This window comes from Ammospiza caudacuta, chromosome 2 (genome assembly GCF_027887145.1).
Source record: "Ammospiza caudacuta isolate bAmmCau1 chromosome 2, bAmmCau1.pri, whole genome shotgun sequence".
NCBI lineage: Eukaryota > Metazoa > Chordata > Aves > Passeriformes > Passerellidae > Ammospiza > Ammospiza caudacuta.
The window spans coordinates 57009417-57037376 of record NC_080594.1 but is presented as its reverse complement, the minus strand read 5'-3'; the positions used below and the strand labels follow the sequence as shown (position 1 = coordinate 57037376).

The window sequence follows — 27960 nt, the reverse complement described above, 5'->3', positions numbered from 1 at the left end:
ATGAGTTTTGGGCCCCTCAGTTCAGGAGGGGTGTTGAGGTGCTGGATCATGTCCAGAGAAGGGCAGTGGAGCTAGGGAAGGGTCTGGAGCACAAGTCCTGTGAGGAGCATCTGAGGGAGCTGGAGGTGTTTAGCCTGGAGAAAACGAGGTTCAGGGGGGACCTTATCACTTTCTACACCTGCCTGAAAGGGGGGTGGAACCAGGTGGGGTCAGTCTCTTCTCCCAGGTAACAAGTGATAGGAGAAAATGGCCTCAAGTTGCACCAGGGGAGGTTTATACTGGATATGAGGAAAAATTTTGACATAGAAAAGGTTGTCAAGCATTGGAACACAATGCCCTGGGAAGGGGTAGACTCACCATCCTTGGAGGTCCTTAAAAGATATGGTACATGGGGACATGGTTTAGTGGTGGACTTGGCAGTGTTAACAGTTGGACTCTAAGATATTTTCCAAAATAAATGATTCTTTGAAAAAAACCTGCTAAAATCAGACTACAGACTGTAGTTTTCCCTTTATTTAAGATTCAGTTGGGTTGCATGAAATTTTTTTTATGTGGAAAAATACGGTTGGAAGAACCTACATACCTACAAGTTTTATTAGGAACTGGGGAATGCACAATTCTCATGGCACTAATAAACCCTTTTACTGCTGCTATACAAAACTCCTGAGCAGCTGCTGTTACTACATAGGGTCAGTACTGTGTAATGAAACTGTAGATTACAAAGCTGTACTGGCAGTACACATTGATTATGAAAAGCTGGAAGAGATTCTTAAAACAAGGAGTTGATTTATCTAGGGCAATAAAATACACAAACTAGGAGACTCTCTTACAGGATACAAAAGTGGTTCAACAGAGGACACAATCAGAAATACGCTCAAGCAAGACTTGTCAGGTATGTCCAGGTTAAGAATAATGTCCAGTTAGGAAAAATAGATGAAGCAGCATTTCAGTGTGGAGGAGGATTTTTCAATGTGCAGACATCTGAAAAGTACTCTGCTTTGTTTTTCCTTTAAAGAATGACAACCTTCTTTTTCATGTGATTCAACATCTAATTACCCATGATTACTTTGTAAATCATCATCAGATTTTCCAAGTTTGTCAGGTAAACTCATCTTCTCTTCATCTGTTTCACCTTTATTTATTGAAAAGATGTGAGACTCTTCTGCTGGAGAAGTTGACAATTTTTCCAGAGATTCCTCCAGCTCGTGTCTGAGTTCATCTTCAGAATCTTCAAAATTTCTGCACAGTAAAACAAGAGAATTATATTAATTAAATAAATATAATTTCATAGCAAACCTTTCTCCATTCAAGGCCTCCTAGAGTTTTTTTAAACACTTTATAAATAATATACAAGTAACACACCCAATGTGAACTGTCTCTGTCAGATTGTTTACCTATTTTTAAAAGGCAAGAGAAAGGAGCTGCAAGGCCATGTTAATATTTCTGCAGTAATTTTTAATGATAGCATTGCCTGTGACAAATTCCAGAATTAAAAGTTAAATTAGCAGACTCTCTAAGTTTTCTTTATTTATGAATTTTTAAGAACACAGTAAAACTTTAGGCAATGCAACCTAAAAGACTGTCCAGTTCTGGATTTTTCTCCTCATGTGCTTGACTTACGTGTCTTCACCATCTGATCTTGGCTCAAGTCTACCTTCATCAACATCAACAGCAGAGTATGTTTCTGAATCATCTTCCTTGTTTTCTTCTGTAGGCAACAGAGTTAATCTCCCTTCTGTAAAGAAAAAGAATCTTTCCTTCAGCTGTATAGTAGAAAACTATAAAAGTATGTGTAAAGGAATAGCAAATAAATAAATGCTTGAAATGTTTTGTTGTTGTTCAAATTACAACAATGTAAATGTCTCACTTCTGTTGATGCAAAGTAAATGTAATTTTTAAAGTCTGTTACCTTAGGAAAGTGGGCTGCAGTGTAGGTGAGTTTGAATCAATTGCAGTGTCAGCTGTCTCAGCATGGACCCTGTTGTAAAGTCATCGCTATCATTTAAGTCGCCATGTATGTATTTGAATAAATGCTTTCTACAGGGTTCTTCAACCTCAGCAGTTGCAGGTGCTAGCTCCAGGTTTGTGGTACCTACCAGCCTGCTGGCAGTAGTGGCTTTCCTTTGTCCACCCAAGCAAAGGTAAGAATTATATATGAAGGTAATAGCCAGTGAGCAGGGCTTGCCTCTTTCCCTGCTTTTGAAAAGAGCAATGCTCTGGAAGAGGCCTCTCAGTGCTTCAGGTACAGAGCAGAGGTTCTATCCCTAGGTTGCCAACTGCTTCAAAATGTTGTTTCTCATCACAGACACTCTGCCACGGGTAGAAGAAATATTACACTAAAGAAAAACATGCAGAATTTACAGGAAAAACATCCTACCTTGGTCTTCCTCAAAACAGATAAAAGAATCATCAGATAGCTCTGCTTTTGCTAAGATGCTCAGGAGTGTCTCTGGTGGTGTCTGTTTCCACTGCTTCCTGTTTTCTGGGATGTCTTCAGGCAGAATAACATGGTGAGCTGAAGAACAGCAAGGTTCTCAGGTCACTAAAGCATTAGTGTAGCTCGGCACTGTCTTTTGTCAGATTCAGACTTTCTAGTCTCAACACTGATTTCTTCCTTTTGTGTAATTCTGGAATATTTATGGAATACTCCTGATTTTTTTTATAAGTACTTAATCTGATGGATAGGTGGAAATGGTCTGGACTACTCATCACTAAAAATGTTTAACACTGGTTTTAATGCTTAAGTAACTTCTTATTAAACCTGGAATAGGCAGGTGCAGCTTCCCTAAGCAGTCCTAGCTCCGAAACTTGTCTTCTTGGTTTGAAAGAGCTTAAAAAAAGTTCCTGTTTCTTTTCTGCCTGGTGGTCTTTCATCTAAGGCAGCATGAGCAAAAGGTGGTGTATTAATAATATTCTGCTTTGCCTTTACTATCCATGGAAACTCTTCCGGTTATTTTTTGTCTATCTCAGTGTGTGGAGTGTGCTGGAATGTTGGAAGAGCTCCTGTTTGCAGAAACCAGTCATAGGAGATACTTGTCTGCCTGGCAATGTACTCAGTGGTACTGTAAGAAGTCCAGGGACTTTTCTCAAGTGGAGCATACCACAGCCAAGGCAGGGTGAGGTGGCACTTGTGACAGTGGTGGCACCACCACTGTGTGCAGAGGGAAAACAGAACTCCACTGTTGCCATGGTATTTTCTGAAAAAATCTCTTTGCCAGGATTTTTCTCCTGAGAAGCCTCAGAGGAAAAGAAAAACAATAATTATCTGCTGCTGTGGAATGCAACAGGTGCATCTTTGATTGGTCCCATGGTTGTTTTTAATCATTGGCCAATCACACTCCAGCTGTCTTGGATTCTCTAGTCAGTCACAAGATTTTATTATTCATTCCTTTCTATTCTTTGCAAGCCTTCTGATGAAATCCTTTCTTCTATTCTTTTAGTAGAGTTTTAGTTTATCATTTTCTTCAATATAATATATATCATAAAAAAATAAATCAGCCTTCTGAAACACGGAGTCAAGATTCCCATCTCTTCCCTCATCCTGGGACCCCTGCAAACACCACCACACTCCACGACGCTCCAGAATGGCACTGGCACTCACTGCCCTGTTCCTGTGTGGCATCAGCTCAAGGCCTGAGAAAGTGCTGATGATTATTGAATAGATTGGCATTTTGAGTCAGGCCACAGAGTGATTGATAAAACACAGTGCTCTCGGTACGTATCAGCAACACAACATGACTGCAGTGTGAGAGGGAAAATGCAATTAAAAGCCTGCTGGATCATGTGAATCCATACCATTCAGGTATGGATGAATGCAGTCTGAATTTCAGGTGCTCACTGAAAGCCAAAACTTTCTCACCGAGTTCATTTCCAGCCATAGTAGGACATGCAGATGTGACATCGGCACCAGCTAAAAAATTCAGTAGTGTCTGAGGGGCTCCAGGTTGCCAATGTTTTCTGGGTTTTTTCATATCATGTATGGACTCTAAGGGGAAGAAAAAGAAGAGGCAAAGTTCTTTGGACTTTTTTTGTAAAGTAGATATCTATATGATTATAATATTATGTGATATAAAGAAAGAGCTCCTGAGATAAACTTGATATAGCCTGAGTTACTGAATTTACCTAACTCCTATGTAATTTTCAGGATTAATACTCAGCATTGCATTTCCCCAATAAATACCTGTTGGACAGTCAGACAGTTTTTCCAAAGCTCTGTCTGTATCATTTTCATAAACTTCCACCAATTTCTCCTTAAGATTCTCAGCATCCACAAAAGTTAAAGTCTCATTGAGTTTATCTAGTACCTGAAAAAACAGTAAGTTACTCTGGAAACAGTAAACAAATACAGTACAATAGCTAATCCCTTCTCATTTTACTGTGTTTGCCAGCCAACCTCAGGTATGCACAGGAAAATTGTGTAACAAAAAGTGAAGTAGCAGGATTCAGAAGCTACAAATTGTGATTTGTGCTGCATGGGAGCTGCATGGGGCTCCACAGAGATGTGAAACAACAGAATGACAAAATAGTGCTTTATAAATTAAAAATATATATACTAAAAATAATCCTTTTGTTGCTGTAAGGAACTTTTAAAATAAATGCTAATACACTACTAAAGATCTTAATAGGTAGCTATTACGTGCTGATAAGCCACAAATATAATTTTACTAAATGAAAACATAATATTGTCTGTAGTTGTTCTTGATTTGTGATACAATACAATACTGCTTCATTTCTAAAAAGAAACAGAAATGCACTAAAACAATCTACAAATTAAATTTAGCATTTGCAGAATGACTCAGTTTTGAGATATTTCCATTTTAGGAAATCTAAATATCTGCACTCCTTCATATTTTACCACGTGAAAGACTGCCCCAAGTATCACCCAATTTTCTTCCCAGCAATTATCCTCTTGTAGAAGGGCAGGCATATGCAACACGAAAACAAATCCTCAATAGGAAGCTTCATTATACAAAGGTAGAGGATGATGGTAATGGAAACAAATCTTAGATTATGGAGCTGTCATGGTTCCAGATTTCTAATGTAAATGCTGTGAATATAACTAAAACATACCTCTGCTTCTTGAATGCTGTCTTCCTCAGGAAAACATACATCTAAATTAATTTCAAATTTTACTCCTCCCTAAAGAAAATTCACATGTTATTAATCTGTTCTAATTAATAGAAGCATTTAAATAAAAGTACACAAATTATATGGAACTACAAATTTGAAAATTAGTCTTCTATTGAAAATAACTTTTATTTTACAACATTTTTCTTCTGCTTAAGAAGATCAAAGTTGAACACATTGGACAAAAGTAGACTTCCTTAAATATAATCCTTTTCCTTTAGTGATATTTTAAAATTACTGCATCCACTTTTGATTTTAAGGGCCTTTGATAAACATTTAATTGAAATTGTTGCAATACACCAAGTTTTGTTTTTATAGCTGGTTGTCAACCAGAAGTAAAATTGAATACAGTACTGCTTCCATGCAATATTTCATAAAAGACTTTTAGCCCACAGTCTTTCTGATCTTATGGTCAGAAACATTCCTGGTGTCTTATGTGCATTTCTAATTCAATTCCCATCTCCTTCTATGATTTAAAAAGTATAGGGAATCACATTTTATAACAAAATATTTTAAAATTAGCATTCTGACTTGACTTTACTTAGAATTTGAATAAACATGAGTTCCCATGCACTACTAATGCAGTTTGATATAAGGAGGAGGAGGTAGAGATTAGTTACTAGGTGGGAATATCTAAGGAGAATATCCCTCAAATGGTTGGAAAAGTTCATTTCTTTTCTTCTGATATAAACTTTTAACAAACAGAAAACCAGTACTATTAACTCTCAAATAACTTAATTTCCAGACCTACCACAGTAATACAGTAATTTGAAATGTACAGATATAATAAGAAAATTTTTAAAAAATGCAACAGTAAAGATGGATACTTTTGTGTTATGTCTCTTTTCTAATATTATTTGGTCTTGCCTATCCTGGAGTCTGACTTGTTTAAAGTTTTCCTCCATATCCTGGAAGGAGAGAAAAAATACAATTTGAATTACACTCTTTGTAACTGAATATATGTATACCACATAAAGAAAGAGACTTCTTTAAGTAGCAAATATAGTCATGAATTTCCTTTACAAATATCTTTAAGATTATTCCATCCTTCATTACCAATTCTGGCTTCTCTGGCAAAAAGAAAACCAGAAATTCCTGCATAAATTGCAAGCTTCTGATTTTTCAAAAACCCATGTTAGCAAAATACAGTACTGTGTCAAGATATAAATAATACAGATTTTTATTTATGATCACATGCCAGATGACTCAGACTCATTTCATTCTGGAAAACTTTGGAAGTGATTAAAATCAAGATTTCAATGGAAAACTGTGCCTGTAAAAAGTACAGCTCTGTTTTGCAACATCTTGTTTTCTGCCAACACCTAAAAATATTTAATTACTCCTTTTCATATTATAATGACTCCTATAGGAATGCGTCAGAGAAAAGCAAAGTCCTCTGTGATCTGTAGCAATCAGGGCATGCCTTCAGCCTCAGGAGAAACCACAACAATTTATAGATTTTACTTTTATTCAGTTTCTCCAAAAGATGGAGAGCCCATGAAATATAGTGACACTAGGCAGGCCCAAAATCTAATGCTTCTTTATCATTATCATGCATTTCCCATTACATCAATGGGAATCTAAATTCTCTCCTAATTTGGCTGCCTATAACCCACTTAATTTCATCAAGTGGTGTGGATTCATTTCATTAAAACTCAGATCCAGGATCACTGAGGAGGATGCTACTGATATTGACAGATTTGTCCCAGAGAATGAATCAAAGCGAGTGTGGGACTCGCTCAGAAAGATCTATTTAGATGGAGATGGTACTGATACCTGAAGTGACTCTTCTCCTGTTCCAGATATATCTTTGCTTTCAGACTGGTGCTCAGCCTTTCCTTGCCTCACAAGATAGGTTTTATCTTGTATTTTCTGGTTCTCCTAAGGAATGTTTTTTTTAAAAGTTCATTTCAATTCCTAATAAAGTATTCTAGCATAAAAAAGTAAATATGAGTACCCACATGTCTGAGCTTTGTTACCTGGAGTACTCCTGCTCTAACTCTGAATTCCTTTATATCACTGTGGTATTCTTCTCGAATTTTCTGCAATTGTTTCAAATACTCCTATTAAAGAACAGCAGGGTAGAATATGTTTTTAATAAACTAAAGATAGAAATTTATATATGTTCACATAAGATAGAAGTATCTGTTTTCTCTGTCATCCAAAAGCAAAACTATAGAAGTATATTGTTTCTCCATTAAAAGATGGGAAAAGAACGGAAAAGAATCGATGGTGGAAAAGAGAATCTGATGAAAAAGAATTCTTATGCCAGGAACATTACCGTCAAGAGTATAAGAAGAGAATTTTAGGCAATTAAGGAAGAGATTAATTTACCTGTTCTTTCATTTCATTCTTTCTAGACATGTTTTGCTGATGGTTTTTGAGATGCTCTCCCTTTGTTTTCTGCTGCTGTATTTGGTCATGATACGGGTCAGCAGAGGATGGTCGCAGTCCCTACGGATGTACAAAGGAATCCCAGAGCAAATGAGTTTTCATTTAGAATCCTCCCCTTCAGTGCTCACTCAATTCACTCTCCCTGTTCCACTGAAGAATGCAGTAAAGGCAAGTGTACATTCTTGGAGGAAAAAGCCACAGTAGAATTTTACATTGCTACAGTTTTGCATGAAGAAATAAAACCTCAGATGAACATTGCAGAGCAGATCAGATCAGGGAATTTGCAAGAGCAAAACCTTCCACCTGACAGTGTTACAGTTTACTATTCAAAATACATCAATTCATCTTTGGATTTCCATTCTTCTTTTATAGATTTTTTTCAGTGGTTCAGCATTTACCTACCATCTGCTTTTCCACTTTAATCTTGTACTGCTGGGCTTCAAACCGCCTTTGAAGAAATTCTGCAGTACTGAAAGAAAATTATTTACATACACTATGTTTTATTTCACAAACTCTGCTACCTTTGCACAAATAATTCTCTATAATTCTACCACATATGACAAACAGAGCTTTGTTTGTACTACATGAATATATAAATATGGATAAAATATGGATAAATATGGCACAACAGTAAAATAAGGAAACATTCTTTCCAGGCATTCCCTTTCCTATTACTTCAGTTACTTAAGCCTTTTTGAACAGTGCAGCAAAGCCCTTCCACCTTTTATTTGATAAATGGTATTGAAAGCATTAATTAAAATAAAATTGATTTTCCTGGTCCTCAAAATGAGTGAAAATTGTCAGAATGGAGGTTGTATATTCAGCAACCTTTTTACTGTCTCCTCTGTGCCTAATTCTATCAGTCAAACTTTGTGTAGTTTGTAAACTTTTCCTTTGCTTTTTGATATAAAATAACCATCAGTCACTTGTAAGCTCCATTTCCCATTTATTTCATTTCCTACCTCAGGAATCCACTTGTGCCACAGGGAGGCAAAACTGAATTGACTCTGTCCTTAAATAAGGCACCAGAAATTCAGGTCAGGAAAGATGTTCTAAATCTGAAGATCTGTAACTGAAACATTCTAAACACTGTTGTTGTTGAATGAAAATTAATGATTCTGTCAACTTTAAAGAAAAGCTTTGGAAGCATTCAAAATTTCTTTCTCAATATTTTCAATGTTCATCCACACCTACAGTGGCCAGTCACAGAATGGACAGGAGATCTCCTGTCCATTGTTGTACCTCTGCTTAGTAACAGAAAAGCTTTGAAGTAAATAAACTGCTAGAGAAAGGGTCTTTATATCTGAAACAGAAATATAAGCACTGCATGGGAAAAAAAAAAACACTTTCATGGCCTGCTCTCACTCAGTTCCCTTCAGTGCAGAACTGCTTCTGATCTTTGTGTTATTCTCATCCTGGTGTGAAAGATAGGCAGTGTTTATCCTTGGCATAATCAGAGATTCTACAGAAAGCTTATATTTTACTTTTTACCCAGTAAAAGACTGGGCTGAGACTTGGGAGACATTTTGACAATGAAATGTCACACACTAGGCCAGTCCAGATGGAATTTCTAGATGAACAGGAACAGGAATTGTGTTGTTGTGTAACAAATTTATTTTTTTAAAAAAAGAGAAAAATTATCCAAGACAAAGCTGAGGAGGCATTCCACTAAATCAGCTATGCCAATGTTACTTACTCAGGAAGGCTGACAGCTCAGAATACACAAGACAGACATAAATAGAGTGATGTGTTTACCAGTCAGGTGGAGGAGGTGCAACTCGTCCTTTTAGTCCATAGTAATCTTCAACTCTTTGGCTGATATGAGAAAGGTCATAATGTGCATTAGCTTTCCTTTCCAAGCTGTCAAGCTTCTCATAGTAGTGACCATAATGACCATGTACTCTAATGCTTCCTGGCCTTTCTGCCATATTAAATCTGGAGGACTGTGGCTGAAAATATAGTAAAGGATGTTATTTTACCTGTACTCCTTTGTATCAGCACAAGTTTGAATTAACTTCCTGTACTTCTCCCCAGTCTGAGTTGCATAGTAATATGACTGACTATTAAATAGTTAGTGTAAGTTTTCCAAATCCTTTAAAATATAACCCAGAAACTTCCAAACTTCTCAGGGCTTATGTGCTCTCACCACTGCCTTTTCCTTTTCCCCTGTTCCATCAGCTCCTGTCATTAAGCAGCAGCTCACATTGTTGTGAGTCAGCACAGGGCTTTGTACTCTGTAGTGTCCTGGCCCTAGAGTCACTTCATTGTTCTGGAGCCTAAAGCACTGAATTATTTCCAGGAGAGCCTCATTTTGACATGTAATAGCAAGGGGAAGCTGGGATGTAGCTCTGGACAGTACAGGCATTGATGGCTGCTTTCAGGGGAACACTGTGCTGCTTCATTTCTCATCTCTTTGATTACGTGCATGTGGGAGTTGGGCTTTCACTTCTCAAAGCCCTTCCTGTGATAAAACATCCCTGTATTCCTCCTTTGAGACAAGACTGTCATTTCCATTTCTCATAAGAACAATGGAGACAAGATGATCACCTAGCTGCCACTGCATGATATAACTGTGGTCAGGCATCCACAAACTTTTCTACTGTGGGAGACTATACAGTGCATGAGAAAAATGCCAAGTTTTGCTTACTTTCTTATATAAATGTAAATGCATCTAAGTATCACTTTCACAGTTAAATACATTCACTATTCCTCCCCATTTTCCTTCATAGGTCCTCTGAAAATAGACTCATGTACCTGTGGTACAGTCCATATTACAGTTGAATAAAAATTCCTATCTGTATAAGAAGAAAGTTTCCAACTGTCAGCAAAGTTCCCAAGGAAGAAGTAACCCCAAGAAGTGTTTACCTCATTCCTCAGTGAAGTAGGTTTTACAGTATGGTTTCCAGAAATATGGCAATCCCAAGCAGTAGGGAAAACAAATTAGGCTATCCAAATAAATGCCAGGGCACTGAGAAGTGTGACTAGTGAAGCAGGCATGCTTGACCAACTCACTAACATTCTACAATTAAATGACTAGCTTGACAGACAAGGGGAGAGCAAGGGGACATTTCCTATCATGCAACTGCCTTCGTGCAGGCTTTTGACACTGCCATAAAATCCTCATAGGCAAGCTGATGAATTGAGGGTGGGATGAGCAGGCAGTGAAATTCCTTGAAAAGTGGCCCAGAGGGTAGTGATCACAGGGTGAAGCACAACTGAAGGCCAGAAACTAGAGTTCAACATCTTCACTGATGATTCAGATCACGGGGGAGAGGGGGGCAGAGTGCACCCTCAGCAGGTTTGCTGATAACCCAAACAGGGAGGAGTGGCTGATACACCAGAGGGTCATGCTGCCAGCCAAAAGGACTACAAAAGGTCTGGAGAAATGGGATGACAGAAACTTCATGGAGTTCAGCAATGGAAGTGCGAAGTCCTACGCTCTGCACCAGTATATGCTGGGAGCCATCCAACTGGGAAGCAGCTTGGCAGAGAAAGGGGGCTTGGTGGACAACAAGTTGACCATTAGCCAACAATGTGCCCTTGCTAAAAAGGTGAATGACATCCTGGCCTGCATTAGTAAAATTACTCCCAGCAGGTCAAGATTGGTGATCTTTTTGCACTACTCAGCACTTGCGAGGTCACACATGAAGTGCTGTGTCTAATTCTGAGCCCTCCAGAACAAAAGAGAGAGTTACAAGCTTGAAAAAGTACAGTGAAAGGCCTGGAGCATTATTCCTATGAGGAAAGGCTAAAATAGCTCAGACTGTTTAGCCTGAAGATGGGGTTTTATCAATGGTTATAGCTACCTGAAGAGAGGGTGCAAAGAGAATGGAGCCAGACTTTCCACTGGTACTTAGAGACAGAACCAGAGGCAATGGGCACAAATTGAAACACAGAAGGTTCCCTCTGAACATCACAAAACATTTCACTGAGGGGGAGAGTAACTTGGGGTGAGGCACAGGTTGCCCAAACAGGATTTAGAGCCTATTAAACAGCCAACTGGACATAGTCCTGGACAACTGGGTTTGGAGGACCCTGCCTGAGCAGGGGTGTGGACAAGGTGATGATGACCAGAAGTCATTTTCAGCCTCAACCATTCTGTGATTCTGTGAATCCTGAAGCAACATCTTCAAAGCATGGCACTATGCAAGTGTCCCTGAAACCCTGCACAGTGTTTATTTGGATGTTGAAAGAATGTGGAAACATTCTGGGAATGTGTTCCCAGGGTAGGTCAAAACACAATGGACAAAATTCTGCCTTTGATTATAACAGTGCACAGTGAAAAGAAACCACCTTTCCAACTTAATCCATCTCAGGACTTGCATTGGCACAAATGTAACTGTGAAGAAAACCAAGTCCTATATTCCACATAGGGCCAGTATTAGTCACAGTTAGTGTTAGTGACTGCATGATGGATGCAGTTCTGGGAATTACACGTTCCCTATCACCAGTTAAGCTCATGTAACTGCAGTGTGCACATCTGGGGGCTCCCAGATCCTAAATGTGCTGTGCTTATGGTCACCAGCATTCAAGGTACTACTGCATGCTCTTAAAGATAAACAAAAGTGTGTGCAGTGATGCTAAGAAAGCAGCTGGGCACAGCATACAGCTGATACCCTGCCTGAGGAAATGAGGGGGTGGAAAACAAGAAAGAGACAAAGTGATTGTGAAAAACTGGGCTTGCATTTGGCAGAAGACTGTCAGTAACAAGTGTCTGAGGCAATGGCAGTGAGTGCTGGTGATTTTGCCCATGAATGAGCTGTCAGAAGGGCTGAAGTAACAGGATCAGTTTATTTGCTTCTATAGCAAAAAATGCAAACGCAGAGCTTATTTGCCCTTTGTGCAAACATAAATGAAAAGCATGCCTCAATCCTTTTGTTACAAAGGACCACAGCAAAGCAGCCTAGATTCAGTATTTCCCATTTAGGCTTTCAAAACATCTCTTCTGAGGATTCAGGCACATTTAACTGTCTCTACTGTCTCAGCATAGACATTAAGCTAAATACTTATTTTATATATATATTTATATATATATATTGCTAAACACATACTATGTCTTAAGCCTTTTAAAGTAACTTTTTCAAGTGCAGGCATTTGCTTTCTGAAGATTATATGTACATATATATGTGTGCGTGTGTGTAATAATGCATAATTCTGAAGATGATTTTGTGTGTGTATCTGTGTATAAATATATATATATATATATGAGAAAGTGGATACACAGTACCTGAATAATAGGCTGTTGCACTCTTGAAGGAGGCTTCCATTCATTTCTTTGAAATAATTCTTGTTTCTTGAAAGGCAACACTATTCCAGATTCTAGAGAAACTGGGTCCTGGACTCTTGTTTTCTGAAGTTTATGTGCTTTTTAACAATAAGAGATTAAAACATTGCATTCTGTGCAAACCATAGTAGGATGCCCACATCTAACATTGACAGGTTGGGTTAATAAACATTCTTTATATCCTTTCACCATTATCACCATACCTCACACCTCCTAGGCATTCTGCTTTTCATTCTGAGAATGACCTGCTTTGAAAACATGGTTTGTCACATTCATGTAAAGAGGATCTTATTGATTAGTTTCACACAGCACACTCAATAAGAGGGAGACTTTTATAAACTGGAGCATTGATTTCATGCTAGTTCCAAGAACACAAAACAGGAGGTCTAATTCACAGGCTCCGAGTGCCCGCTGCTTAGGCATTCCCTTTCTAAACCAGCCCTCCATACTCTACAAATCACTAGGCAATGTTGTAGTTCCTGTGAAATTTGAAAAGAAAGGCTGAAAAGTGAAAAATCTACCTTATTAGTTTCCCATGCAGGAGAATACAAGTACAGACCATTCCAATTTGGTCAGTCAGTATTTTGCAAATATCTTAGATACTTACTGTACTGTAATGAAAAGCAGTGTCCTTTCTTGGGTTAAGTAGTTTCTAAGTGAGTTTTAAATCTTTCATGAGTATTGACTGTTAAGAGTATCATGTTTGGGAGATAAAATGTATTAAAACTATGATTAAATGATCAGATATTTTTTTCTAAGTGCCTAAGCTGTTTAGTTGTTTGGTTTCTGTCCAAATCACATTAATTGTGCGGGCAGATAAACCTCATTTAAAGTCATTTTCAAAATAACATGGGTTCCTACACTACTGATGAATATTTTTGGGGGGGAGAAGGGGAGTCCAAAGTGTTGTTCAGTAATTACATAGGATATTTTCACAGAACTATGTTAACTGTTTTGATATTTCAAAGATAAATTTGAGGACTCATTGTGATAGAATGAAGAACATAGAACAAAGTTACACTGCTAGAAACATGCCAGATATTCAACAGTTCATAGACATATATTTAGTCTCATTCATGTTTTCTTAGAAACTGCATACATAATCTGGTCTATCAATGGGCACTTAATCATAATAGAGTTCACTGTCTCACAATTTAATAAAATTTCTAAGACTTTGTAAAATTGTTTCATATTGTTTTGTAAAATACTATGGAGGATGTTTTGCAAGATTTATGCTTTTTTCACACAGTAAGGACGTTTTTCATGTGAGGGACATAAACTAGACCAAAGCCTCTCACTTTTGGAAATTCTGGTTTTTAAAGAACTAAGATTAATGTTTCAGCACTTTCCTATGGCATCTCTTCTAGATGACCATAGCTGATGAGCTGGTGTTAAAGCTGTCTTTCTCTGAACAGGACAGCAGTGCTTTTTGCCTGGGTGAAGGGTTCTGCTGTTGGCAGTTCTTTCCTCTATTTACTTTTAGGTTTGGGTGAAACCCTTCATCCAAATGTGCACTAAAGACTGCTGGAGAAAGTTACAGCCAACAGCTGTATCACAACTAACAAATGTTACTGTAGAACTAATGATACATAATATTATTATCATTACCTTGTATCTGCTTGGCTCTAGAGTGAGATGCTGAAGGCCTTTTTCTATATACCACAGTGTGACTGAGCTCTTCCCATGCTACCTATCAGAAAAAACAATATCTGATAGAACTGTTTATGTTACTTCCATATTATTTTCGCTCAGCAGGCAGCACACAGTCACCCACCTCAGGAGGCAGGTGCCTGAGAACATGTCTCTGCAAGAAGGGCTTCCTTAGAATAGAATTGATAGATGGTCGATCTCTGGGAGATATTTTAAACAACTGGGAAATCAATATCCTCAGGTCGTAGGAATAGTTGGGAGACACTGGTTGAAAACGCCCTCTGCAGATCTTCAGCACCAGCTCATGCAAACTATTGCCTTGAAACTCAATTAGGGAAAACAGTGAAAAGAGGACAGTAAGTATTGTTGGTTCAGAATGATGGACTAGACACCCCAAACTGAAAATAGGTACTTGTTGACACAGTTGTAGAGTGGTTTGGGTTGGAAGGGATCCCAAAGATTATCTCATTCCAACCTCCCTGCCATAGGCAGGAACACATTCCACTAGACTGGGCTGCTCAGAGCCCCATCCAGCCTGGCCTTGGGTCAGGGATGGGGCATCCACAGCTTCTCTGGGCAGCCTGTACCAGTGCCTCACCACCCTCACAGCAAAGAATTTCTTCCTAATATCTATGTTTACCTTATTTCAGTTTAAAGTCATTCTCTCTTATCCTATCATTACATACCCTTGTCAAAAGTCCTTCTTCATCTCTTTCAGGCCCCCTTTAGGCACAGGAAAACTGCTCTAAGTCTCCCTGGAGCCTTGTCTCCTCTAGGCTGAACAACCCTAGCTCTCTCAGCCTGTCTTTGTAGGAGAGATGCCTCAGCCCTCTGATCATTTCTGTGGCCCTTCTCTGGGCTCATTCCAATAATCCCATGACCTTCCTTTGTGGGGGGCTGCAGAGCTGAATGCAGCACTCCAGGTGGGTCTCACAGAGCAGATTAGTGGGGAGAAGCCCTGTGTTGTGGAATCCCTCCACAAATCCTTCCTTGCTAACCACGGTTTGCTGTAGAAAATTAATATAAACACTTTCTGACTGTGTTTTCTAGTTATGCTCCCCTGGTTTCAGGTGCACAACTAAAAGGCCTAATGACTTCTGTACCTGGAAGAGTTTTATTCACCCTCTGCTGTCAGACAGTGACACAGAAGCCCATCTTTCCAGAATGAAACAGGATGTGTTTTGCCAAAAGCTGTTCAACAGAGATCTACATACATATTCTCTTCACAGGGTACACCTTCAAAACCTCATTTCACCCAAGAGCCTCTGCATTGTGTGCTCCCCCCAGAATGAAGATACAATCCTGATCTTTTAACAAGTGATGCCAGTCAGATAACTCAGTCCTCTCAGTTCACTAGATCTCTTAAGAGACCAGCATCAATATAGTTTTTCAGGACTTAGGCAAAAAAAACCCCAAGTTCTTTCTAAAATCACCCTTTTATTTATGTGGCTGTTTTGAAGGTGGTAGAATTGAATTTACCTGAGCTTTGTTTGCATTTCCTGTCTACATGTGCACTGAGTCACTGCCCCCACACTGAAACAGTGGGCAGCAATATAGAATAAAACACCTAATATTCATACAAAGTAATATTTCATGTTTTGCTACTTTGTGAAATCAGCAGTTTTCCTCAGCAGTATCCCCCTTGCTCCTAGCTCAGCACAATTGCTCTGTAAGTGCTACTCTACCTTCTCCCACATCAAAGCTCAGCAAAAAGTCAACATCTGCTGGTTTCAGGAATCTGATCCTTTTCCTTTTGTCAAGATTCGTTTCTGCTGTGTTCCCTTCTCCATGTAATAGTCACAGGCTGAGGACAACACAACTTCCTGAAGATGCTACCTCAGTTATTTTCTGACATAAATGTGCTTTCAAACAGAATATATTTCCTCTAGGAAAATTCTTCCTGGGACTCAAACCACTTTCTGGAGAAATGTGGGGTTTAGGTTCTTTAGTATTAGGTTCTTTAGTAAGTGTAGACTGGTGTTTTCAAACAGAAATTAGTAAAATTATATACTTAAGCCTAACCTTGAAGCCTGTCTTTAATTCTTTCCATTGTTCATCTGTCTTGAAAAAGTTTAGTAATATTTAAAGAAGAAATATATGTTCAAAGTATGTACACACATGCATATATGTAAGTTATAGGATTACAACATAATACTTTTTATGTTATTACACACAAAACAGATACAATATGAAAAGTTAAATACTAGCAGTGATTCTTTAATATCAATAAATAAGATGAAAATAACTCTTGTAGCTGACTGTGAATACTATTGCTACTACAGGTTTTGCAAGGTGACCACTGTATTTTCTAATAATATGACACTGAGCTGATTGTACAGTACTTACAGGATGCTTTAGTGCACAAAGCTCATAAAGTACACAGCCAAGAGACCAAATATCTCTGTGAATAAGAAGTAATTAAAGTTTCAATGAAAAGTCTATAACATTTCCATCCATGTAATCAGTTACCTCTTCTCAGCTCCCAAACTTATTACCATTATTCTTTCACAGACTGGTGCAAATTTTATTTTTTCTTAAGACGCACTAAAAAGAACAACTAGAAATTTATTTTTAGTTGTGGCACCAATGTTTCTATGGTATCTAATTAGGTTCTTTAATTATAATTAGAAAAATCACATGATACAGGAATTCTACTTAATATTTCCAGCAGGATGAAGGACAAAGCTGATTTGATAGCTGGGGAGACAGTACAGGAGTAAACTTGTCTGAATAGCATCTGAGAACTGAGATGCTACTGTGAGCTCCAGAACATTTGGTGTTGATCATGTTTCCCATAGAGAGAAGGATCTAGGCCCACTCACCTCCTGACTTTGCAGTGCTTCTCATCTGGTATTTCAGGGTAAGCCTCAGACCTATTTGTCTTTCCTGCAACTGGCTACTGCAAATTTCCAAAGCAGCCAAACTAGCAGCTTTCATTTTAGTGTGTTTTTATAAATAATAAATGAATGTATTAAAAAATTCATGAACTTGGAACTGTAAAGATGCATTGGTTATCACATCTTGGAAATGAGATAAATTTGGTATTTGATGAAGAAGCAGATTAAGCAAAGGGAAAATACTCATACTTTCATTTCCCACCACTACTAACAAAAAGTATTGAAAGAGAGTTTAAAGTATAAGTAATTTTATAAAGCCAAAACATATAATTATATTAAGCCTGTACATGAATCACATCAAAGTCATAATTGCTATATTTGGGACATTGTAATCAAAATACTACTGACATTGTTGCATAGTATAAGGTAGTTGTTGAGTACAATGATGCACCTAATAATTGAACATAGTAATACAAAACTTCAAAAAGGGTGACCAAGAGAAATTCCCATGCTCTGCACAAATACTGATTTAAACCATATTACAAAAATATTTGAAAATAGTCTTTCAAATATTTATATTTATATTTATATTTATATTTATATTTATATTTATATTTATATTTATATTTATATTTATATTTATATTTATATTTATATTTATATTTTATGTTTAGATTTAGATTTAGATTATTCTTTTAAATATTCTAAAAAGTTCTTTCATGCCTGCACATCCTCACACATGTAGGAAGGAGAGACAGAGACTTACGTTTTGTTGTTGTACGGTCGATTTTCACATATCTCAGGTGAAAGGTAATAGGGGGTCCCTACACAGGTATGGGCAAACTCTGTAGTACTAATGAAACACAATTAACAGAAAGGCTTGCACACTGAAAAAGTTTACAAACAACTGAACTAGAGACTTCTCTGCCACAGGTTAAAATGGGGGATATTACTTCTGCTCGCCAAAAAGCTGAATAATGGAACCCCCCATGAAAAACTACAGCATTTCCCAGTTCTGTGTAAAATGAGCCAGTATTTTAATAGTGTAGAGTTCAACAGAAAGCACAGCAATTCCCTGTCCTTATGTTGGCCCACGAGCCTTTCACTGTATTTTCTCTCTTCTGTATAGCTGAGGAGGGGAGTGACAGAGCTTTTGTGGACACCTGGCATCCAGACCATGTCAACTCACCACAGAAACTTAATTCACTGGTTACAGGAGGAAAAGTACCGTCAAGCATCAGTTATATTGCTGTATAAGCCTATTACATATTTTTAAAAATGTGTGTCTTGGACACTCAAATTCTGAGGTTTACTTTCTATCTGCTGGGTACTGTTCTGCTGTGTAGAAGCAATCCTTACAGCAGCTATGGCCAGAACACTTTCAAAGGAAGGCACTTTGGGCAACAATAGTTTACATGCTGAGAACTCATTCTGTCAAAGATAACCAAAAAGCATAAAAAGAGATCAAATCTAAGCATTTTCCTGTTGTTATCATGCCCCCTGGCATGTTTTGACCATACCTTGCCACTACACAGGATAGGCCAACCTTGTCCCCAAAGTCACTAAAGATAAGGCCTCTCTTTTTGGGAGAACAATACAGATGAAAGGCCAGCCATGCTATGTTCTCAGGCCCAGGTGGTCATCCTGGGTATTTTTAAAAAAATTAACACAGGCTCTGTCTCGGAAGACACACAACGTGTGTCCAAACTCTCTTCCTTTAATCTCTCTTTAGTTTTTAATGCTCTTCGCTTTTGTTTTTAGGAGGTAACAGAAGCTATTGCCAGCAGCTGCATGAGCAGGAACTGTGTCTCCAGAAACAGATCTGTGGTCCATGCAGAATGGCATGTTTTAGGATAACAGGAGAAAATGTAGTGTCAGATCCTTTGTAACTCAGACCCCTTCAGCAAGTACAATCCACAAACAATTCGCGTGTTCAGGCTGCATTCTGGACATTCACAAACATTCCTGTGTGGTGCAGGGCACAGACTGATTAAAAGCCATGCTTACCTGTTCAACTGTCTCGCTATGCCAAAGTCCCCAAGCTTTGCTACCCTTCCATTATTGCTAAGAAAAACGTTCTGCAAATAAACCCAAAAATAGTATGTGATAATGAAAGATGGCAGGCTTTCTCAAGCATATGTTTCACAGGACAAAATAAGCCCCTCTCTAGTACCAGTTTTACTACCTGTGCTTTTACATCTCTGTGCAAAATCTTCTTGTCATGAATATGCTTCAAGCCCAAGGAGATCTGCACAAACCAACTGAGAATCTGCAAGGAAAGTAACAGACATAGATAGCTATGAATTTGTGTGACTCTAATGGGACATCTTACTGAAATATATAAAATGAAGACAACAAAATATAAAATATATAGAACATACACAATATGGAACAGTAAAAAAGGTATTTTTAAAGTTAATGCCATAGATTTTTCCTTTCCATTTAGTGCTGTCACTAAACTAAATGGAAATAGATACCTACCCTACTTCCCTTATCATCATCAAGTTTTCCCTGACATGCACTTGAATAAGGACTGAAGAATCATGCCAAAGGAGAGTAAGAATTATAAACCTTTTTTAAGAAGTGAGGGAGTGCAAATAACTAAGACAGAACTGGGAAATGGCTTCTTAATCCTCAGTGATGGAAGTCATACCACGCAGCTGTAGAGTACTTGTAGTCCTACTGAATGTGATCCAGGAACCAAAAAAAGGGAAAAAAAAAAAAAAGAAAGAAGATGAAGGATTGAAAAGTGGTGAAAGAAGTGAGCTATGAAGAAACTTGTATAATAAGTAAGCACGTGTTTATCCTTTATCCTTGGCCGAGTACAGGTTTTAAACATATAGATAATTTCCAATATGCACATCTTCTTAAATAAGGGCCTTTGGACTAAATTCAGAAAGAAAACTACAGCCTGATGATACACTTCTCTATTTAGGAAAACTCATGCACATGAAAGACTTTGATTCAAGTAATAACCTTCTATTTTAGCAATGCTTGAAATTAAATAGATAATCTCCTGATTAGGGCTGATGCCATGAATGAGGCTTTCTCAGAAGTACATTTGAAAATACAAAGATATATTTAACACTATTATGTTAAATTGGAAAAATTTGCTTTCATTTCTTTGATCAGCAGATGTATCTTTAGTTTCTATAACTCATTCTTCTGTCTGTGTTTCTTTCGCCTTGTATGGGATATGTATTATTCTGTGACATTGTCAGGGGATTTGTGTGTTGGTTCTCTCCTTTGTGCTTTCATGATCTGTGAGTCTGTCCTCTATTTTTTTCATGTTCTCTCTGTCTCTAGTATGACTCCCAAGAGGATCTTAAAATTCATTACTACTGAACCAGTAATTCACTTTCAACTGACTTCTCCATAAAGGAGTTCCTCTTTTACTACTAAAGCAAAAAGAAAAGTCACAATACTTTTTTCCCCGCAATTTTATGCCTTAGAGTATATTTCCACCAGCAGGTTGACTACTATCTACTTGATTTCTAAGCAAAATTTTATTGTTCCTGAAAAAGTAGATTTTATTTATGACTAAATAACCCTAGAGTTCAGTCCACTAATTGCTACATAAATAAAATTTCCTTCAGAAAGCTAAGAGTTAGTAAAAAAATAAAGGAATAGTGGGAAATTCTACTTCTGTGAATTGCAATACTTATCATACTCACCTATTTACAAAATAAAATATACATAAACATGGCCCAAAAGCAGTCAGATATCTGGGCTTGTTTGTCTGTGCTGGTTCAACAATTTAAATGGCATCAGAGAAGTTTTGACCAAAATAAAATGAATGAGAGATTTACCACAGACTTCAGTACAAAGGAGGATATGCTGAGATGCAAATAGCAGCAACAAATTGAGAATTTGTATATAATACATCCTCCCCATAACTGGAAAGCACTATTTAAAAGAAGGTCTTCATGGTTTAATGGGTATATTACTTATGTAAAGAAAAAGTACATCTACAATGCAAGGAGCAATAGGAGGAAGGGGGCATTTAAAAAGTCATCCTCATACTGCTAATGAATTCATTTCAGATCTTAAAGAGTGCTAAAAAACCTGCCTATACTCCAACTAAAATTACCAAAGTTTTCTTTAAAAGATCAGTTATTACTGAGTTATTCAAACCATGTGTTTCACAGAATATGTTCTTCCCTCTAAAGAAAATGTCTTTCACCTGGTCCTCATCAAACAGCACTCCATGCTGCATATTTATCCTCTTCATTAAATCTCCACCATCACAGTATTCCATCACAATATATAGCTTGTTCTCTTCTGAAAGGAAAAGCATAATTTTGCCTTTATTCCTGTATTACTCATTAACACAGCAATAACTTATGTTGATTTTTACAATCCTTCTTTCAAAAGGTAGCAGTTAACCTCTACCTACTACTGCATTTTAAAGACTGAGAAACCAGTGAAACCTGACACAAAAATAAAATGTGAAAATATATTTAAATGGAGACTCAGCAAACTATTAAATACATGAGGAAATCCATAAGAGAACCCCACTGATAGATGTTCTTACAGGGAATGTAGCAGAATTCTTCAAAGTTCAGGGTTTTTGCTCAATAACTAAGTACACAGTAAGGCTTAGGGGAAAAGTTAAAAGTAGACAATATTCCAAAAAGCAAAAAATAAAGAGCAGGGCCTGCTTAATAGAAAAATTCAACCTATTCTTGCCTCTCTGGGGTTAGAAGACTATCTGATTTACATGTCCCCTAAAACATTCACAGTCCTGGTCACAGAGAACAATTTGAATAGAAGCTGCAACTATAGCTTTTATGACATAAGGCACTGCTTATGGCAGATGTCAGAGGAAAAATAAATACAGGGAATTAGCTTTCATGGTGAATAGAATTCCTTCCATCTCTTTTAGTTCTGAAGAATTCTTTATCCTTGAGTGATAATTCAAAATACATCAGAAGAAAGAAGGCTATGAGACAGCATTATGAGATTGATATTGGATCACTGGAAAGACACTGCTGTATCGAGGTATGAAATGCCAATACTGTTTTTTACATTCCAGATGCTAAAAGACAATTTCAGAGGTACTAACAGATTGCATTTCTATTTAATGGCCTCTTTTTGTGCTTGCCTGTTTTGTCTCTGTGTATGTATATGCATAAATAAGTATGTGGATATGTGTGCATGCATACATGATGTATGTAACATAATCATATAATGTCATATGTATGTGATGTGCATAAACAAAATATGAGGAACTCAAGGTTAGACCAGATGAAATGAACATTCTATTTCTTGCCTGTTTGATCAGCCATTTGTCCTATTTGATCACCCTATTCCTTGCTATACTCAAAAGTTCTCTTCTGTTGAAACTCCTAGTAAATTCCCATTAAACTCTGTACTTCCATAAAAAACCAAGACTAAAGTTCAACTTGTACAGTACAGACAGCTCAGGATCTAGGATTCATGCCAAGTACCCACTCACACAGGTGAAAAAAAACACAAGTAATGCCTGAGTTTGATGCCTTGTGTCCATTTCTAGGAGTTGGGAACCTTTTCCCACGTTCATGTAAGGCATTAGGGACAGGGGTAAGAGTGATCAACACTAACAAGGTAGGTTTTCTGCCTTCCACTCCTTCCACCACAATGAAAATGGAAATGTTAAAAGTAAACCTTGCAAAGAAGCATAGAAAGTTACAATATTTGCATGCTTCATCTTGGCCAGCAGAATGACTTCTTTCTCAGAGGCTTCTTTTTCTTTCACAGGCATCTAAAAGAATTAAGAAACGAAATGCTAGCAGTTATATATTTAACACTTTTCAAAAACAGTTACATCATTACCACATTATTCCCACTAATACAAAAATAGTGTACCAAGACAATGTAGAAATATCATAAAATATGATGTATATAGAACATTAAAAAAAATTGCAGTGCATGTTTGAAAGTGTATTGGAACATTACCAAAGTCAAACACAATTTTGACATTTTACAAACAGGCAAATGTCAACTTTTAAACTTAAGTTAAAGAATTTAAACTCTAAAGTTAAAGAATTTCCATAAGAATTTGAAGAGTTTGGATGCAGATGACTCTGTAATGCAAACAGGGGTGATGTCAAAAGATCAAAGTAAAAAGAAAAAAAAATCCTTCATTTTACTGGTGTTACTTGTTTTTGTAACATTTCAGGCAAACTCTTTGCCCTGTTACATTAATTGAAAACTTCTATTTAATTTATTATGATGACACTTCCATCAATACTACTTAAAATTTCATTTCTCTGAGTATCTATCCTTCAAAATGTCCTCTTGTAGTGTATAGTAAAGTTTCTAACCCTCATTCTTGAGAAATATTTTTGAAATATAACCCTTAAAGAATCAAAATTCAATAACTGAATAAAACACACTCTACCATATTAAAAAAATATCTTTTGACTTCAAAGTAGCAATTTTCTGTCTCCAGCTTCTGATTTTTGAACAAGTGGGATTCACAGCAATATTTCATTAGCAGCCATTCTTCTAGTTGTACATCAAAAATCCAAGATTAGAAATGCAGGGGGTTTATTGGTCACGAGCAGAGAGAGAAACTATTCATCTTTTCATTTAGCTGTCATTACTCATGTATCAGCTTTTCCGGGTTTGAACCTGGAAGACATTCAGCTCTTTGTAGAACTCGTTCTTCTACTGTAATTCTCTAATATATTAGAAATTCTCTGGGGTGGCCCAGAATAGCAACAGACCTGTCAAAAGCATGTAGGCACTCATTGAAACTGACTGTTAAAAAGCCCTGCATTGAAGTCACAGAGACTTTAAGTGCCTTTATGGAACCAGATCCAGGCGTGGTATTCCCCCAGCACCTGAGCAAGTGGCCCAAAGCTGCCTCTGCACTCGGTGGGAAAGAAGGCAGAAGCCTCAAGGCCCAACCAAGCTTGTTCTAAATCAGAAATCTAAAACAGATGTGACCAGCAGCTTCCTAAAAACATTTAATTCTCTTGTTCTCCTTGAAAGGCCAAGCATCCCAACTGCTGACAGCAACAGAATGAAAACTTAAAATCAGACGAGATTAATCAAACTGCCATAAATATAAATGGGAATTGGAAAGACCCCATTGTGAATTACTCCTGTCTGAAAATATGGATGTGGGGAACAAGGAAATTAAAAAGCATAGAGAAATTTACCACAGAATTGTGATTTGTTACTTTGGTGGCAATATTTTCATTGTAGTTGAATCAACTATTACAGAATTTGAATTAAGCAGTGCCACACATTGCAGGCAGAAAGAAGCTTTAAAAGGAACAAAAATGCAGTAAAAAGCAAAGCATTTCATAGTATTACATCTATGCTTTTAAAATAATAAATTAGAAAGAATACAGTCTTTGGAAAGCTTAGCTCTATATAATTGAGATGGAACTACAAAGGAGATAAAAATTACTTATGTTCGTACCCAGCTAAATGCAAGTAGCACAATCTGGTAAATACAATTCAGGTTTTGTTGTTTTACCTTAGTTAAATTGATCTCTTTGATAACACATGGCTCATCATCCATTTTTCCTTTTGCCAAGAATATTTTGCCAAAAGATCCTTCTCCAATTTGTTTAATGAGTTCATATTTATCCATGATGTATTTTTCTTAGAGCAGTGGCTAAAATAAAAATTCCCCAAATTAGTACTGCACATAGTGCTTTAACACCTGATATGGTACTACTGAAATAGGCACTACCTTTCAAGACTGTACTTTTTATTACTTTTTATAACATTACTGCTGTAGATTCTTCCTAAAAATATCATGTCCTGGATATCATATCATGTATGAAAATTATTGCAGATCTTAACTTTTAATAAGCAGCAAGTTTATGAGTGTCTCATAAAGAAAAGCACAGTGCACCCTAAAGTTAATGCACGGAAGGAAGTACAGAGTACTGCGGAGGATTATGATATGATTTGTAAAATGTGACATTATTTTGTGAATGGAACAATACTGCAGAATTGATCTTTTAATGGAAAAGAAGGAATCTATTCCATATTGATTTCGTTTATACAATGTGATCTAAAGTTGTCCATTAGATCACACTAGTACAGTGTGATCACACTATTGTAGTTAGATCTCACAAGATGCGAAGCTGCAGACCACGGCCAAGTGAAGCTGGGGATCAGCAGTAATGCGGAAACCTCTGTGAGGAACACTGAAGTCACTGGGTGCTTTCAGTGGTTCCACAGGCAAAGCTGCACACCTAAATATAGTAGCAAACACTACAAAACCGTTCTTATTAGTTGTCCTGAGCTTTAGCAAGGGAGATTTGCTCCGATACCAGACGTTCCCTGCCAGGCAAGCTCTGCACCAGGCTCCATCGCTGGCGGGGCACAGGGGCGCGCTCCGCCCGGGCTCAGCCCCGCAGCCGCAGGTGACAGCCCGGGCTCCCGCGGCCCCGGAGGGCAGCGCCCGGGCACGGGGGCTCCGGGGAGGGCAGCAGTCCTTGCCCCGAGTGCCGCGGGGCCGGAGCGCTGCTCGGGCCGGGCCGCGCACTGCGGTGGCACCGAAGGGCCGCCCGCGTCCCCATGGCGACGGGACGCGCCGGCGGGCAGCCCTCGCCGGGGCCTGCCTGCCCTGCGGATCGGACCGGCCCGGCCCAGCTCGGTTCGGCCCGGCTCGGTTCGGTTCGGCCGGCCCCGGCAGCGGCCCGGGGGCGGCGGGGGAACGCGGTACCTGCGTGCGCTGAGCCGCCTCCGGAGCCCGGGCGGCCGCGGGGAGGAGCCGGCCCCGCTCCGCACCCCGCCGGAGGAGTGGCGTTTGCAGAGCCCGGTGCGAGCGGCGGGAGCTTTATTTCCCTGGCACAAACCGCCCCTCCCTCCCACGGACACGGACTTGGGATTTGCATGGTCAGTGGTAGGAGTGGGGTGGCCCGAAAGGAAATCTCGACTGCCTCAAGGTCTTGAATCATTGGTGGAAAGTCACCAGGTACCAGCCTATGTGCAATAGGGGAGGTGAGGTATGAACTGGCTCTACATCAGAACTACAGATTTCCTAAAGCTTTCCTTAGGTATTATTCCTAATATTATTTACTGCAGGGACGTAGTCCGGGACCGCTTTCCCAGGAGAACTCTGCCAAGAGCATTTGTGCTGTCCTGTGTAGAACGCAAATCACTGGTTTTTAAAATTTTTAGAAGTTTAACAGTAATAAAATGGTTATAAAAATAGGAATATAATTAGAGTAATAATAATTTGGACAATTTTGATTAGAACAATACGAGACAACAGAAACAAAAGAGTTACGGACATCCGGGTACCTTTGTCTGGGCAAAACAAGCCCGAAAAAGGACACATTAACAGAGGAATAACCCTTAAAAGCAATAGCCTGTTGCATATTCATACATCTCATACGTGATGCAGAAATTCCATTCAAACACAGGATTCTGTCTGGTCATCGTCAACTCCTTCCTCTTAATTCTGACGGCGTCTTCAGAGCTGATTGAGGCAGGAAGAAGTTCATTTCTTCTGATTAGAGAGCAATAAATTATTTCTCTGAAATATTTAGGTGTCCTGTGGCTGCTATCTCAGTGCAAGTCCTTTCTTTAAAAAAAGTATCTTGCATAGTTTCTTTTTTAACATTTTGTTATAACCTAAAACTATATTTAACACACTACAAAAAAAATTAATACAGCATTACTTTCTAACATAATACATATAATATTCATTTTAATATTTGCAAAAAGCCAATCATAAAATACACATTTTTCACATCTCCCTTGCCACATTTTTCTTGTAAAGTGTCTATTTATTACCCAGTAACCACAACAGAGCCCAAACTTGACACTGCCCATAGCACTCTCTGCAGCAAGAGCGTGTCTCCTATCAAAGTCAGAAAATTTGTCCTTATTCATGAATACATTTGCTTCCTTCCACAAAGCAGTGGCATATAAAAAACTTCCATTGAATTAAGGCAAAAGTTCAGTCTCAAAGAATTTTCAGGGGATTAATAATGGCACAAACTAAAGCCTCAACTATTGATCACAGCTAAATGTTTCCCATTATATACCCTTCAAAGATGATTTATATATACGCATGTATTGGGTTTGTGGAGCAGGATTTTGGTAGCAGAGAGGAGCTACAGGGGTGGCACCTGCCAGAAGCTTCCCGTGTTGGACAGAGCCAATGCCAGCCAGCTCCAAGACAGACCCACCCAACCGTGTCCCCATCGATGCCCACCCTCTCTGCTTCTCTGATCTGTTATCCCAGAGACCACCATTGCTGACAGGCTCAGCCTTGACCAGTGAAGTGAAATTGAAGAAGGGAAAGTAGAAGAAAAGCGTTCTAAGGTTTGGGCTTATGTTTCATTACTCTGCTCTGATTTGGTTGGTAATAATCCATTTCCTCAAGTCAAGTCCTTTTTGCCTGTGACAGTAACTGGTGAGTGATCTCTCCCTGTGCTTATCCTGACCCATGAGCCTTTCATTAAATTTTTTCTCCCCTGCTCAGCTGAGAAGGGGAGTGACAGAGAGGCTTTGGTGGCACCTGATATACACTCAGCATCAGCCCCCAGCACACTCCTGCACTTCATTATGTACTCAGGAAAAACACCTTTACACCTTCTCAGAGTGCTACACCATCTCCTTGGAATATTGCAAGAGGACAATCTGAACAATGCTATAATTTGACTAAACATTTTTGCAAAGCTTTTGCCAACTCCAAACATATTTAAT

The 27960-nt window shown here is 38.3% G+C and overlaps 1 protein-coding gene across 1 annotated transcript; it reads right to left on the bottom strand.

Moving 5' to 3' along the window:
• Window positions 1-1052: 1052 nt before the first annotated feature.
• On the bottom strand, window positions 1053-24880 carry NEK5 (NIMA related kinase 5). The gene is made up of 22 exons (XM_058800264.1): window positions 24764-24880; window positions 22939-23035; window positions 21476-21573; window positions 19478-19561; window positions 19300-19370; window positions 18059-18145; window positions 16802-16856; window positions 14580-14780; window positions 14414-14495; window positions 12749-12885; window positions 9277-9470; window positions 7924-7990; window positions 7462-7581; window positions 7107-7190; window positions 6904-7008; window positions 5955-6035; window positions 5071-5139; window positions 4181-4304; window positions 3860-3985; window positions 2378-2515; window positions 1621-1735; window positions 1053-1239 (listed from the first exon to the last, which is right to left on the bottom strand). Exons 1-22 carry the CDS (start codon window positions 24878-24880, stop codon window positions 1053-1055), a joined length of 2439 nt encoding a protein of 812 aa, XP_058656247.1.
• Between the last annotated feature and the right edge of the window lie 3080 nt (window positions 24881-27960).

What these genes read in the sequence shown, in the direction of transcription:
- NEK5 (XM_058800264.1), bottom strand. Translation starts at nt 24,880, where the DNA reads ATGGATAAATATGAACTCATTAAACAAATTGGAGAAGGATCTTTTGGC. An exon ending in AAGAGATCAATTTAACTAAG is followed by an intron (nt 23,036 to 24,763) that starts GTAAAACAACAA and finishes TAATTCTTTTAG; the next exon opens with ATGCCTGTGAAAGAAAAAGA. An exon ending in TTAGAGCAGGAGTACTCCAG is followed by an intron (nt 7,009 to 7,106) that starts GTAACAAAGCTC and finishes AACATTCCTTAG; the next exon opens with GAGAACCAGAAAATACAAGA.